Source organism: Odocoileus virginianus, unplaced genomic scaffold (genome assembly GCF_023699985.2).
Source record: "Odocoileus virginianus isolate 20LAN1187 ecotype Illinois unplaced genomic scaffold, Ovbor_1.2 Unplaced_Contig_8, whole genome shotgun sequence".
NCBI classification, from domain to species: Eukaryota; Metazoa; Chordata; class Mammalia; order Artiodactyla; family Cervidae; genus Odocoileus; species Odocoileus virginianus.
Genome location: NW_027224325.1, coordinates 106,649 through 123,117, shown reverse-complemented (window position 1 = coordinate 123,117; position 16,469 = coordinate 106,649). Strand labels below are relative to the sequence as shown.

Genomic DNA, 16,469 nt, shown 5'->3' with positions numbered 1-16,469 from the left:
CGTGTAATGGTACCTCATTGTGGTTTTGATTTGCATTTCTCTGATAATGAGTGATGTTGAGCATCTTTTCATGTGTTTGTTAGCCATCTGTATGTCTTCTTTGGAGAAATGTCTGTTTAGTTCTTTGGCCCATTTTTTGATTGGGTCATTTATTTTTCTGGAATTGAGCTTCAGGAGTTGCTTGTATGCCATGCTAATCTTCTCTGTATCATTCCAATTTTAGTATATGTGCTGCCGAAGCAAGCACTCATTTAATTTTTTGTTTTAGTTTTTTAGCAAAAGAAAACTATTTTCTATGTCTTTTAGAAATTGTTAATGTGAAATATTTCAGCCAAATTATGGCCACATTGGTTGGAACTCACATGTCCCATCATTTAGAACATTATTCCAATAGAAAGCATTCAGAGTACCAAGTAACAAATTTACAAACTATTTTTTTAGAGCGGAGATTTCTTGTGTTTTATAGAGTTAGAGACCCCTGTAACTTAAGGCTTTACAGGGAGGAGGTATCAGACAATTAACAGGAACGAGCTGTGTGTACAGATTACTGCTGCCTAGCTTCCTCTGTCCAGAAATTCCTTCTATTCTACAGCTGGTTTCCCTCCCTGCTGCAAAACCTGCAGGGAGTTCCCAGCCTTTCCAACCCGCTCTTCACCTCACCGTCTTCAATGCCCTCACAGTCACTCACGGGTCAGGTGCTAAAGTGTTCTATAGGGCCCAGGGTACCGTAGTAAATGTTCAGGACAAGCTTAATCCTTTGTGACATTGCTTCAGTGGCAGCACTTCTGAGTTCCTCACAACTCCAGTTTGGAATATAATAACCCTCTTAACTGTGGACTTTTTTGGTCACCTTTTAAAGGTGTGTAAAAGTTAACTTAAACCTAAGGGATGAGTTTTAGTTTGGAACATAATCAAATTATAAAATTTTATGGTATTTTACTGGATTCAGTCTCATTTCTCTATCAGTCATAATTTCCCACACATGCCTAAAAATGAAGAAGTCAAATTTGTAACACTCATCCTTTTCCATGAGACAAACTGGCTTTGATTTCTGTCTCTTGCATGGAACTAAAATTCAGCGATTTGCTTTTAACAAAGCAATCAAAATGTCAACAGTATACTGTGTTCTGTTAGGAGAGAATAGGAAGCATACCCTGGGGTCTGTGCAGTAGCAACAATGCTTAGCATTGTTCTGAGTTTTTTTTTTTTTTTTCATGTACAGTTGGGTTTATTTCCACATTAAGTTTGAAACTCTTGCTTTTGACAAGAGCACTACAGTAATTATATTAGGAATAGATAACTTCCTACACTGTCAATGAGGTTTTTTTAACATATATTAATGTATTCAATTTTCACAGTAATCTTTTGAGGAAGTATCATTACTTCCATTTAACAGTTGAAGAAATTTAGGTACAAAGACTAACTTGTCCAAGGTCTCATCGTTATTAAGTGGTAGAGGTGGGATTTAAGCTCAGGATTTCTGGCTCCTGAGTCAGGGCTCTTAACCATGGTGTTATATATGGCCTTGCTCTTGCTTAGTTGTGCAATGACCATGACTGTGCCCAGAGTATTTGGTTTTGAACCTAGACATGAGGATGTGACTAGTGATCCCAGCTTGACAGATGGTTGTATGAGGAGACCAGTGAAGTCGGAGGGTGTTTAAACGTTTACTCATGAAATGTTCAAAGTAAATCTTGAATGCAAGACTAAAACAAAAAGATGAAAATGCTTATATTGATAAAGAAATTCAAATTGGACAGTAGACAAAATATCACAGTTGATGTATTAATTTGGTAAGAGTTTGAAATTTTGATACATCCCAGAGTTGCCAAGGTCTGGGATAAAACATCCTTTCATATACTGTTGGAAGGAATCTGTTCATAAAACATTATTTGGAACTTCCCTGGAAGTTCAGTGATTGGGAATCTACCTGCCAATGTAGGGGACATAGGTTTGATCTCTGGTCTGGGAAGATCTCACATGCCGAGGAGCAACTAAGCCCATGTACCACAACTACTGAGCTGGGATGCACAAGAGCCTGCGCTCTGCAACAAGAGAAGCCACTGCAGTGAGAAGCCCATGCACCGCAACTAGAGAGTAGCCCCTACTCACTGAACTAGAGAGCCTGCACTCAACAACAAAGACCCTGCACAGCCATGACTAAATAATTTGGTACATATACACCATGGAATATTACTCAGCCATTAAAAAGAATTCATTTGAATCAGTTCTAATGAGATGGATGAAACTGGAGCCCATTATACAGAGTGAAGTAAGCCAGAAAGATAAAGACCATTACAGTATACTAACACATATATATGGAATTTAGAAAGATGGTAACGATAACCCTATATGCAAAACAGAAAAAGAGACTCAGATGTATAGAACAGACTTGTGGACTCTGGGAGAAGGCGAGGGTGGGATGTTTCAAGAGAACAGCATCGAAACATGTATATTATCTAGGGTGAAACAGATAACCAGCCCAGGTTGGGTGCATGAGACAAGTGCTCGGGCCTGGTACACTGGGAAGACCCAGAGGGATCGGGTGGAGAGGGAGGTGGGAGGGGGGACCGGGATGGGGAATACATGTAAATCCATGGCTATTTCATTTCAATGTATGACAAAAACCACTGCAATGATGTAAAGTAATTAGCCTCCAACTAATAAAAATAAATGGAAAAAAAATAAATAAAGGGTTAATGTAAAAAAAAAAAAAGAATTACTTGGAGGAAAAGTAAAGTTATATGTATTAATAATAAAAAACTCATCAAGTACAAACAACTATTTTGTGGGAATTTGCTCTATGCATATACTGGCAAATATATGTTGAATATAATGATATCTGATATAAGAAAATCATCAAATAAACAGCCTATGTATGTGTCAGTAGAGAGGTTATATAAATTATAGTACTACATACTTTTCAAACGAAAGATGTTGCTATAAATATGCTGACATAGAAAAGGTGTGGAATGTATGCTATTAAGTGAAATGAATAAGGTACAGAACTAGATGGTTTGATTTGTGAAAAATTACAAAATTTTCACACACAGAGATGACTGTGTGCACATGGATTATGACTGTGCATAATAATCATCACTAAAAATGACATAACAACAGTAACAAAACTTTAAAGTGATTAACTTTGCGTAAAGGTTAACTGCAATTCTACATGTGGTTTCCAATTCTTTTCAATTTTTTAAGGCAGATTCTATTACTATTATAAAACTAGTAAAACTACTTTAAAGATAAGGTCATTTCATACCAAATTTCAAGTAAATTAAAAATTGTCATTCTTGATATTTAAGACTATAAAAATAAAATATCTCACTAATATGCAAAAAAAGCCACCCCAAAACCCCCAAATCCCAAAACTGATGAAAATGGAGCCTGAGTTGAAGGACAAGAGAAGACCCTGTCCACTCAGGCTTTCTCAGACATCTCCTTTGTGATACTCCAAGGGCTTTGGGCAGCATGGTTTGAAAACTACAGTCAACCCTTGGACAATGTAGGACATAGGGGTGCCCACTCTGCACGAAGTTGACAACCCACCTATAACCTACAGTCAGCCCTCAGTATGCGTGGTTCCTCTGTATTCTTGACTCAACCAACCTTGGACTGTGCAGTACTGTAGTACTTACTATTGAAAAAAATCTGCGTATAAGGGAAACTGCCCAGTTCAAATGTGTGTTGTTCAAGAGTCATTTGCACTAGTTGGACCAAAATGAGCACAGAATCTAAGGTTAAAAGACCTCTGGGTTAAATCTGGAATAAATCCATCTATTTTTATGTGATTTACATCAGTATAAAAAGACCATTCCTCTTTCACACGGCTTTTATGGAAGGTTTAACAAGATGCATGTAAGAACACTTTGAAACTGTGAAACAATATACACTGTCCTTTTTTGAGAGCCTTGACTTGAAAAGAAGAGACGCAAGAAGCAATGAAGCTTGAGACAGGTTCTAGTGCCTCTTGGGTAGCCTTGATTATTCTCAGAAAAATCAGGAAGGAGGTTGACCTTGGGCAGTGTCATGAGGGTGGCAGCTGGATCAGTGAGGCTAGACAAGTTGTGTCTCAGGGAACAACGTCCTTCTCCTTTGAAATAATCACCAAATTGCAACTAAGAAATGTTTGTTTTTGAGCTCTCTTTTCAATACAAAATGAATGAGGGGACTGTCTGGTTCACTGCTGTACATCCAGAGTAGCGCAGCATCCAGGCACATAGTAGGTTCAATAAAAACCTGCTAAGTAGATTCGGAAGGAAAACTTACCAAGCCAGTGAAACAAAAACATCATGTGGCTGTCTCACAGTGGAATCTGAACTTGGTTTTCTGAGAGGAAATGTCAGAGAATAAGCTATAGAACCAGGCAGCAATAGGGACATAGGCCTTGGTAACTTCAGTTCATAGGCTGTGCTAGAGTTTCATTTTGGACTTTAACAACATGCCGTTTTCCTTCAAACAAGTATACAGAACTCACACATCTCGAGCTCGTATAGAAAGTGTCAATAGTGCCAATTTTATCACATCCACAGGAGCTATTCTTAGAAGACTGCTTTTCCTAACCAGGATAGTATTTCAGCATTCTGCATCTGAAGGCTCTAGCAGGCAACTGCTCAGTTCCAACCACATCCTCCCTGGTTAGGCATGTAGCTGCCTCTATCTTTAGAAACATTTATTATCACCTTAACCCCCAATACTGCAGGCACGATCCCTTGTTTTTTTTTATATGATGCCTACAAACTGATGGCAATCTGTATACTAGTTTTAAGAAGAGATTAAACATTAAGCTGAAAACAACATCTCCCCTCTCCCTGCTATAGGTTAATAAGTAAACTATTTCGGTGCAAATGCCAAGTAAATCATGAATGCAACATCTCCAGGTAAGAATGATTAATGCACTAGGTCTACTTCCAGTTCCCGAATCTGAACCATTGATACTCCCTTTGGCACTGCAAAGGGTATTTATCTGTATTTGAGATGTTCTAGGATGCTCCTGGAGTTCCAGTTTTCCTTTACTAAGGTATAGGACCACATTTCATTGCCCAGAGTACGACGGGAGCATTACAAAAGCATTCTTTTCCATTTGGATACTAGACACTGATTCTCTCTGTGCTCTCAAGTCATGGGGCTGGACATAATCTGAAATGTGTCCTAAGTGGTTTTGCAAAATGATCACTAGCATGACCTCCTGACCCCTTTACATGTATTTATGGATATCAAATAACTCATGCAACTGTTGGCCTTTTAATGACCTTGAGAATTGCTAGTTCTAAGAATAGAAACCTTAAAAGCACAGAGATATATGGGAGGTCCCCTTATATTCCAAATAAACAAGTTTCCTTAGCTTTTTCGTCATGTGTCTTTTCCATAGTTTCATTTTGCTAAGCAAACAGCAGCTCTCATCAGTAAGACAATATTCTTTCTTCTTTCTCAGTTATCTGGGGGTCAAATATTAGAACAAAACATCTGATGTGAGGCATAGGTAACTGACTCAGGAGGAAATCTGTTTTAGATATACCAAGTCTATGATTCTGTTTGGTATATACATTTTACAATCTGAAGTATTTATACTCATCCCAGTAGCTAGAAACATTATTTTGTTGCTTAAATTTGGTTTCCTTAAGATTAATTCAGTCAAATACTAATGATCCACACCTCGGCCTTTATAAAGAAATAGTGAAAAAGAATTTGATGTCTTTGGTAGAATGAACCAAGGTCCTCATAATCACAGTATTCTGGTATTGACTGAGAAGGTCTAGGTTTGAAATCATTCTTTTGTATCTCCTAAATTAGGATTGGGAAATCTGTGATATCCTCATTCAACTTCCCTATTTTGCAAAATGAGGAAACTGTTGGCTAAAGTAGCAAAATTATAGTTGGAACCCATGTTCTCTGGCTCTCAAAACTATACCAAGATTCAAGCCTGAAACCTCAGAATCTGCAATTCAATTTCTTGGAATTTATCCTAAAGAAAAACTGGAAGATGTGCCCAAGGGTATGTGTGCAGTGATGTTTATCTCAGCACTGTTTATAATAGCCTCCCCAACACACTGCCCTCAAAAAACCAGAAATGACTTAACAATCCATCAACAGACAACTAGGTAAATCAATTATAGTTCATTCACATAGTGGAATCTTACACAACCATCAAAAACGGTTCACATCTTATGGGAAAGGAATCCAAAGGGCGGGGATATATGTATATGTACAGCTGATTCATTTTGCTACGCAGCAGACACCAACACATTGGAAAGCAACTATATTCCAATAAAAATTAATTTTAAAAAAAACTACCAAGATTGGTAGACTGCGCAGTAGCACAAAAATAGATCAAAAGATCCAATGGTAGTTTCTAGCATTTCATGTTAATGTGTGAGAATCTGACATATAGCTATGAATCATACTTGACATACTAAAGCAGGCTCTGACTTATTTTATACTGACAAAATGAGGAACACATTTGACCTTCCAACATAGCCCAAACATCACATTCAAAAGTCTGAATTTAATATTAACTTTTGATAAAGGCACATCAGTGGAAAAAACAATTATGACTAAGCAAAGAACTTCCAGTTTTTATTTTTTAAACATTTAACAAGAAAACATTCAACCAAATTAAAAAAAATTAGGATGGATTAATTTACAATAAAATAGTCAACTTAAAATACCAGCCCTTTCATTTAGGGCCAAGGAGGCCAATAGTTTCTGTTTGAACAGCAGAACTGCACAATAGACATTTTTACCTTTATTTGATGGCACAGAAATATAAAAGTCATACAACTTTCATTAAGCTCCTCCCTTCCCCCCAGAGAATTCACACAATTGCTTCTTAGGTCAGTACTCAGGCCTTTAAAAATTATCAGTTATATTTTGAAATATATCTACAATTACTCTGATAATGAGAACACTTTTAAAAACAATTCTTTTAAGAAACACCTTAAAATAATGTTGTGGCACATTAGGTTTCTTAAAGAAACAGCAAAAATGAAAAATAATGTTTAAGAATTATAGTCCCTTGTTTATAGAAACCACCCAAATAAAATAGTTTCTCTAATTAATTATCCTTGCTTCTTATAATTTATTAGCAGAGATGAATTACAAGAAGCAGAATGCACCCTTTTTTGGTTCTTGGTTGTAGCTGCCAGCTTAAGAGTTCATGACTGTAATTGTAAAGCAAGATATAACTATGCTCACCAATTCTGGAATGGAAAAAAAACCAAAGTATCTCTTTAAAGTGTTTCTCTATCCTTGCTTTCAAGTCAAGACAAAAAATTCACAGCAGTTTTAAGGATGATGAAAGACTAAACATGGGGCCCACTACAATACATACCTAGGTTCATTTTACCTATTACACTCCTGAAGTGAAAACTATAACAAGTATGATATTACCAAGTAGCATTCTGTAGTAAGCTGTTGAAACAAGTACAGCACTCAATGGATTCATTTACAGACAGGCATGGTAGCTTTCGGACAGAACACCTTATTTTCACAATCTTAAATGTGCAACCTTTAAAAACAAACAAACATAAAGTACTATGTAATTTATGACAGCTGGCCAGGCACTTAACTTGGGGAAAGAGACTTTCAGATTTTGAGGTAAACTATAATTGTTTTCAGCAATCACAAACATATTCTAAAAACTATAACACACTAACTGAAGTTATTCAGCGTTTAAAAGTTTGTCACTCTATCATGCCAAAATTCACACCAAAGTGTAACTTTTTAAGAAGCTATTAAAAGAATATTTTCAAGTCTGAATTTTGGCCCCATTTAGATACTTCTGTGCTTAGAACATACTTGAGAAAACTAAAAGCTACAAATATACAACGGTAATGGGTGCAAGAGCCTAAAATGAGCTATTCCCCCCTACCTCCCCGCATCCCCGCATCTGACATTACGAAGAGTCACATTGCCAGTCACACAGACAAGTGGAAGAGGAAGAAGACAATACAACTGAGGTGACAAGCCTCAATCTATCCTCAAGGAAATGACAGCACAATGCTCCAAGAGGAGCAGAAGCAAAGTGGCAGTTTCTTTGTATGGATGTGGACTACGAAAGCTTTCAGAATTAACACTAAGGAGCACAGGTCTCTGGATTTTTCATTCTCTGGGTACAGTATGATTTTTTCTTCTCTTCCGAATTCATTTCAAGGCAATGTGGAATTTGCTTAATAAATGACAACTCATATTAGAAGAGGACCTCAGTAAATATTTACACATTAGAAGATGAGAACAGAAAGTGGCCATTTTGGAACGATTCTTTTATCAAAAGTTATCCAAGTCTATTTTATTAGAATTATCAGGATATTATCTGCAAATAGAAAAGTCAAGTCTCCAAATTCTCATAATTATTATTTTCTATCCCTTCTCAAAACAGCAATTTCAATCCAAAGGCTACTTCTTGTTCAGCACAAACATACCAGCTTGTTACCTGGTATGCCCAGACTAATTACTCAACGTTGTTTTAAACCCTTAAAGAACGTAATAATAAAGAGTATTTTTTAAATGTTGATCTGAGGCATCCTCACTCTCAAAAACTTGAGAAAAAAGATCAGCTTAATTTGGTTTTCATGTGGCTAAAAACAGAGTCCAGATAAAGACTTCTAAGCTGACCCTTCTCAGGAAAACAAGTTTTTCCAGTCCTGGTTAAGAATTTGTATTAACTGACTTCTCCTTTCCTTGCAGGACTAACCACACACATCTGGCAAAACTATTAGCTGGAGTTAACGGTGAGCAAATGTGAAAGAATTTCTTTCTCTGTGATGCTAACTGGCTCACTGAAGTTTTGACACTGTGACCCTGGTCTAGTAGCACCATGCTTTACTCAGCTGAAATAATTAATCAAGCCATTGCCATGAGGTGACGAACAGTGGGGTGAGAAGGGGACCAAGGACGATTATATACATCAACAATTATTAATACCATGATATACAGTGAAAATGTGTCTATTAACATATTTGAGGCTTGAAAATCATTTATCACAGCTATTAAATAAAACTGCATCAAACTTTTACAATTTTTGAACACCTGCAAATGTAGACTTCCTGATATGATCCAAATTAAAATATGAATGGAAGTTCATTGAACATTAGATTATCTGTAAGCTAAAAGGAAACAAATTACATGTTTTGCAGGTAGTAAACTACCAAAATAAGTGGAGGTTAGGTAAAAATTAAGTGAAATTATTCCTAATCATTTATAGTCTCATCTTTCTCTCAGGAGAACCCCAAAATAGGTCTCCAGAAAATCAACTTTATAGATGTTAAGAAATGGCATCTGCTATCATATTGGTGTATCTTTCCCTCAAAGCTAGATGGGTCATAGACATATCTCAGACATTCATTCTCATGTATAACAGTTTCTGAGACATCTATTCCACTGAAGTATTGTAAAGGAAGTCTACAAGTCAGGAAAAAGGCACTTCATCGTGAAAGTTACATTTAATTACAATAAAGTCGAGAAGATGAGGGTAGACTCAAAAGGTCAGTATTCATTTTTGTATTTCTAAATAGAGTAGACGCCAGTTTATAGAATATAGCTGATAACATTACAAACAAACCAAATAGCAACATTAACTATATTCTCAGCAAAACAGTAATTTATGACATTTCTCCAAAAACCAACATAGTTCCAAGTTCAACAATAAAAAGGAAAAAAAAAAGTCACCACCAGTTGCTACTTTAGAGCTCAAGACATTGTTTTCTACAGAATTTCATGTTTCTACAGTTTGGTTCTCTGTTTCAGAGTATTAATTGCTTTTCAGATGAAAAACCTGGGTGGCAGAGGTGTGTCTGTGTGTGCTGGGGGAGAGCCCAGGGTGGAAAAATACTGGGAGTAACAAGAGGTTCATTTCTCTGGTCAGACAACCAAGTGAGGAGGTAGTTATTCTGAGAACTTCTCAAATAGAGAATATTATATTGATCTATTGAGAGTTGGGGAAATTGCAGGAGCTTCTTTTTGAGACTGAAGATAGCAACAGGAATACTTCTCCTCCAGGGAAGTCAGGACCAGGGTGTCAGTGCAGCTGAAATAAAGATGGAATCTGTATAAATGGCACATAGAAACTATTGGAAAAACAAGGCTACGAAATCAGCATAAATGATAATACACTGGTTTCCAAACTTGTCCTACCTTGACAGTGGCTCTTTTCTGATGTGATAACTTTAAAAGTATCTATGAGAAAAGAATACACACCATGTCATCATCAAGTAGTGATCCTTCACACTTCTGGTAATATATTTCATAAACAAAGTCTTCTAATTTCTAATACTACTGAAAATGTAATGCTGTCTGTAAAATAATTACATGTTTTAAAAACAGTTTAGGCTGCAGTACTCTCAGAAAGGGTGCCACAGTTAAAGCAGTTAATTTTAGACTTTTAAGTGAGGTGAAACTCTTCAGTTAAATAGCAACACAGAAAAGATAACAGCAATACACCTCCAAATTGCCTAAATAATACTTATACCTACCATCAACAGACTACATGCTCACCTTGTTACATTACCACACACGGCAACCCCATACAACCTTGAGCGCCATCATCACTGCTGTTCAGTTTTTTCATTCGGTACTGACGTATTTCTCTTACCAGTGTGTAAAAGGCATCTTCAACACCCTATAAAAGAGAAAATGATAAAGACAGCTTACAAAACCCAAGTTGTAAGCTCTAATTTGTAGTTCCTTATGTGGATTTAAAATTGCAATTATTCAATTACTAGCTGAAAAATAGGCTGAGCGTTCCTACTGTATCACATTAGCAGGCTGATGAACAAACAGCACTTTCTGCAAAAATAACATTCAAGCAAAAGAAAATGGGTAACAGGAGACATATAGAACCATCGAATCTAAAGATTTCATTCAGGAGGGCCTATACCTTAAACAGTAGCTGGTGTTGATGGAGAGAGGGCTAATGTTTTAAGTATCTTTAATCAAGGGTCTTCATTTAGAAATACTTGTGCATGTTAAAGCAGGCATAAAAGAGAAACCAGATCAGAATATTAATAAAATTATTTTGGGTTTAGACTGCAGATTAAAAAAAGTAGAACTCTATTAAAAAATCCAAACCAGGGACTTTCCTGGTGATCCAGTGGTTAAGACTCCATGGTCCCAATGCAGGTGGCTAGGGTTTGAGTCCTCATCAGGGAATTAGGTCCCACATGCAGCAACTAAGACCTGATGCAGCCAAATTCATAAAAAAAAAAAAAAAAACCCAAACAACAAAGAATGCAGATCACATCTCTAGCAAAGAGTTCATCAATCAAACTTTTTCTGCCTTAAACAAACCCTTGCCAGATGCTGAAAGCTGTACTATACCTGTCTGGTCTTGGCTGAGGTTTCAATGAATGGAATCCCATAACTTTTGGCCAGTTCATGGGCTTGTTTTGTGTTGTTTGTTGCAAATCACACTTGTTTCCTACTAGCACCATAGGTACATCATCCGAGTCCTTTACGCGCTTAATCTGTTCCCTAAAAAAAGGGAATGTGTTATGGTAACATAAGAATAAACTTTTAGAAAGGAATAAACAGTCTAAAGTAAAAAATAAAATCTAACAAACTTCAGCTAGCCCTATTGGCTTCTAGTATTGCGTTTCCCTATTTCTTTAACTACTTGCATACTAAGAAGACTGGTTTAGACTTGATGCAATAGCTACAGAGAAGCCAAGTACCAGTTCACTTTCTATCTTGACACATGTCCCTTTTTGGTTTCTTGATTCTCTGAAGAGCTAGCCTCTGGATTTAACTGGCAACTCAAAATCACACTCTAGATTAAGGTCTCAAGTATAAAAAGTAAAGCTTACTGCCTCCAAATAACTTTTTGAAGATCCCTGGAGTATGACAGTATTTAATGAAAAGACAGTCTATCCACTTCCCTGGATGGGTGGTATTCAAACATTTTCTTCAAACAAAATTACAGCTGGAAGTCCAAGATATAAATCAGGACACACTATAACTGCTCTTATTAAAGTAGATTAAAAGACCCGGAACTCCCAACTGACAGTACTCTCTTCGATGACAAGACATAAGACACAGCAGTGTGGTTAACTATTGCTCCAGATTCTTTCTCTGGACCAACCCTGTCCAACGGGTATTCTCATGATGATGGAAACATTCTCCAGCCGCCCTGTCCAACTATGTCTACTAGTCACATGAAGCTACTGAACACCTGAAGTCAGTTGCTAATGTGGGACCAAGGAACTGACTTTTGAATTGTTAATTCTACTGAATTTGAGTAACCACAAATGGCTTGTGTCTACCATACTACACAGCACTGCTCTAGACTCTCCCTTTGAATTACACACACAGTCATGAACTTGAAATGCATTTCATTGGCCATCTACAGAACTGAGCTTTGTTTGGTGTGATGGCAGTACCCTATGTGAAGGGATAATACAAGAGAGTTGAAGAGGAAAATGATTTGTAGAAATTTAGCAAATATTTATTAGGTGCTTGCCAAGTGCCGAGCATTTTATTCAGTGCTCTATTAATTCCAGAGAGAAAATGGGAAGTAGAACAGGTTGAGGGGAAGAAAACCAGTTTTGGACTAGTTTCTGAGAGTCGACATCTTCATATGGTTGGAGTGTACACGAGGACTCAAGGTTACAGGCAGAACGTAGCATTTACTCTGTGGCAAACACTGTTCTGAGGGATTCCTATATTTATTAACTAATTTGCACAGCAACTCTCAGTAAGTACCACTGTCTTCATATTGTTAGATAAGGAGGCTCAGAGATTTAGTAGTTTGCCCCAAACTTCCATGACTAAGAGATGATGGAGCCAAGCTGCAACCCAGGCAGAGTTTATATTCCTAACCACTATATTATTCTGCTTAAAAAACATAGGTCTAAGAAAAAGAAGCCCTGGGTTTTTGGTTCTGGGTCTCCTATTAATAACAATCATGACTATGAAAACCTAACAAAACTCCTTCTGAACTTTGCTTCTGTAAAATAAGAATGTCATACTAGAATTTTTATGGTCCAATTGAGCTTTGGAAGTTAAAGGTTCTGTGGAGAAAGGCCATCTTTACGTTCCTTTGTCCTGCTTTCATTTTTATCTACCCTCTCCCCATTTGTTTCTTCCTGTTATCGTCTGTTACTGAAGAATATTTTTCACGGGTGTCTTCTGCTCTTGAGATTCCTTTGTGATCTCTCATAACAACACCTCTAGTTCTAAATGACTACCATTAGCAAGTCTCATGTATGTATTACCATGCATTCTAGCCACAGTAGATTATGTAAAATAAATCCCAGTATTAACTTTCAGTAATAACCCCAGATTCCCAATACCACAAATGAAAAGAAATTCTTTTCATAATTAAAAATCTGTATCTTCCCTAGTGTGGTATCCTTATCCCTACCCCAAAACTTCAGAACACACTTAAAGATCCTCCTTTCAGAAGAAACAATGCTCCTAGTACCTGTAGAGGTTAATGTCTGCAAATGATTTGCTGTTATTGATGGCAAACACACAAAGGAAGCCTTCGCCTGTCCTCATGTACTGGTCTCTCATGGCACTGTACTCCTCTTGTCCAGCTGTATCCAGTATGTCCAACAGACAGGTCTCACCATCTATAACCACCTGTTTTCGGTAGGAATCCTGGGGTGTGGCAGGTAGGAGGGTAGGGAGAGAGGGAGATTCCATTTTTATTAAAAATCATAGGGGATGCAATACTACTGCCAAGGTTAAATAAACTCTAATCAAGTCCAACTCTGTCTCTTTGGTTTGTCCCTCAAACTGCTAATATATATATAATCACATAGAAAGTACTTAATGTCACCCTAGGAAAAAGTCCCAAATGCTATATGCCTGCAGAAAAGAAAATGTGGTCACGTTGTTACTGGAAAAGATGAAGAAAACATGGTAATTCAAAGGATAGTCTGTTGCAGATAAGACTAGAGATTAGGCTCACAGTGTATTTCACTGAGGTATGAACTGCACTTCTCTCATTTGTCTATTGTCTATTTACTATTCTAAACATATCTCCACCAATTATAACCTGGCCTAGGATACAGTGTCTTTTGTGTTCATGATTATATACACAAGTACCATTTATTTCAGAAAAGGTTATAATACCAAACTATTTTTCTCATCATGACAGACTGTCATCATGAATATTTGGGAATATTCATCCCCATGAATCCCTAAAAGTTCCAAACAAGGTTAAGTTACATTAATTCCTGGGAAGAGAGAGATGCACAGATCATATTTAAAAAAAAAAAATTCAATTTGGCTCTAACACAAAATTTTTACTTTAAGAAAAAAAATATTTATGTTCTGGGAACCCAAAGAAAATAACCTCATCACACACTAAAGATCTGGCTTCAGAAACAGTGTGTAACACAGTTTGCCAGCCTATTCAACAGCTTCTCAGTAACTTACTGCATTTCAGGACTGTAATATACTTTCAAATTAACAGAGAATTCACATTGCCAAAATTTCGCTGAAGCATGAAATATGGTCAAGTGTATGAGTGTTCTGGGGAAGTAAGCAAAATTAAAATTATAAAGATAGGTTTTAGTCAAACTAAAATATAATAATAGAAGTCAGAGAAGTGGCTATTTCCTGGCAGGACAAGGGGGTTTACTGACTAGAAAGGGGCATGAGAGAACTCTCCTGAGCATTGGAAACAGTCTGTATTTTTATCTATGTGGTGCTTACATGGTGTACACAAATTTAAAGCCACTGAGCTGTAGATATAAGACTTACTTTATGTAAACTACCTTTTAACAAATAAAACTCTGAAAAACATCAAAACATTATAACCATAAATACTAAAGCTGGTAAGCCTAAAATAAAATTTTGCCAAGGACTAATTTTTAAGAATGGCTATATTGGAGATAGCTTGCATTAAACACTTAGTCGTTGGGTAGTACAAAGACCAGGGTGTGGACTAAAATAATCTCTAGAGTTTGACATTTCTAAATTGAATAAGATTACAAACTATTTATGTAAAGGGTTTACTGAAATCAATCTGTAACATGAACTCCTACAAAAACAACAGAATCCTTAAATAAGTAATAATTACACTGCATCAGCATCCATAAAAATTTAACATACTTGATTTTTCACATTGCTTGTGTGTCAGGCAAGACAAATTTATGGTACTTTACTAGATGAAGAGAGTGACTGCTCACTGTCACATAACTAATAAACTGAAAGCAGGACGGTACTCCAAGGCACAGTGACTCAAAATCTCATGCTCTTTCTACCTCAACCCACAGTCTCAGTTGCTTCAACTAGCTAAGAAACACCTAGATCTCTCAATCCTTTTTCTCCATCCTGCTATTATTCAGGTATTTATACTATGACCCGTGTTCTTTTTAACAGAGCTGTCATATGTGAAGAAACTAACCGAGTTCAACAATGAGTCTCCAACAGTTTACAAAACGGTTAAAAATTGTCAACTTTTTATAAAATCTTCAGCAGCTAATAAAAATGAACTCTTCCCCACAAACATGTAAAAAAGCTTAATTTATTGTATTACTAAACACAGAGCCTCAAATAACTTTTTCTCTTCTGAATATTCCTTTAGCTAAAGAACAGCTGAAGGGTACGGGAAGGGAATGGGTAAGACTAAATGGAAAGAGAAAGGTACGGTCAGCGGACCACCACTGGGCCTCACCTCTATGGTGGGATCATATTCATCTACAAAGTGGTTCTGGATTAGCTGGATTGTCAGTGCACTTTTCCCGACACCACCTGCTCCAACCACCACCAGTTTGTACTCAGTCATTTCACACCAGCAAGAACCTGTGGGAAAGCAGCAATTAGGGTTAACTGGCGAACCACAGAACTTCAAAGCTTTCTGTAATCAATAGTAACTAAAACCAGAATTTGAAATGGATCGGTTCCGTACACGTTCATCTCCACTTGGTTCTCAAAGTGATTCAGGAGTGCAAATACACTTGCAGGTTACTGTGGATCTCAGAATTCTGGATTAATCTTCCAGCTACCCTCACCCTCGTTTTCAAGACTTTGGGCCCCGCCCTCAGCCTAAGGTAAAGGAAACCCCCCTTCCTACTCCTCCTGCAAATCTTTTTAGGTTTGGGGGGCGGCCGCCAGGCTGTCTCCCTTTCTTATTCCCCGCCCCCCCGCCCCCCTTTCTCCAGATAACTCCTCCGTAGGGCTCAAATCGAAGGACACCCCCGCCCGGGGCCTTTGTCTCCAGTTCGTAGATTCCGCTCGATTTCTGGCAACAAGGAATTATCACTATGCTCGAAAGCTGAACGCTACACACGCCAGAGCCTTACCTCTAGCTCCACTGCCTCCACTTCGGATAGATTACGACCACAACCGGGAAAATTGTTGGGAGACCCCGGAACCGCCATGAACAGCCCCCACTAGGGAGCGGCACTTCCGGCCCCGCCCGATACGTAATCAGTCTGCGCCCAAGTCCCCGCCCCGGCCACGTGGGCCTCTGACCCAGGAGTCACGCGGCAGGCCGCACCCAGACCCGCCCCTCCCATACA

At 37.6% G+C, this 16,469-nt stretch overlaps 1 protein-coding gene and 1 pseudogene across 1 annotated transcript; both read right to left on the bottom strand.

Annotated features, from left to right (window-relative positions):
* Nucleotides 1-187: 187 nt before the first annotated feature.
* On the bottom strand, nt 188-247 carry LOC139033914 (U6 spliceosomal RNA; annotated as a pseudogene).
* Nucleotides 248-6,488: 6,241 nt separating this feature from the next.
* Nucleotides 6,489-16,392, bottom strand: NRAS (NRAS proto-oncogene, GTPase). The gene is given in 8 exon segments (XM_020875858.2): nt 6,489-10,027; nt 10,135-10,176; nt 10,495-10,618; nt 11,317-11,399; nt 11,402-11,469; nt 13,418-13,596; nt 15,623-15,750; nt 16,251-16,392. Coding segments are annotated over 5 exon segments (561 nt in total). The 5' UTR covers nt 15,734-15,750; nt 16,251-16,392; the 3' UTR covers nt 6,489-10,027; nt 10,135-10,176; nt 10,495-10,498.
* Nucleotides 16,393-16,469: the final 77 nt, after the last annotated feature.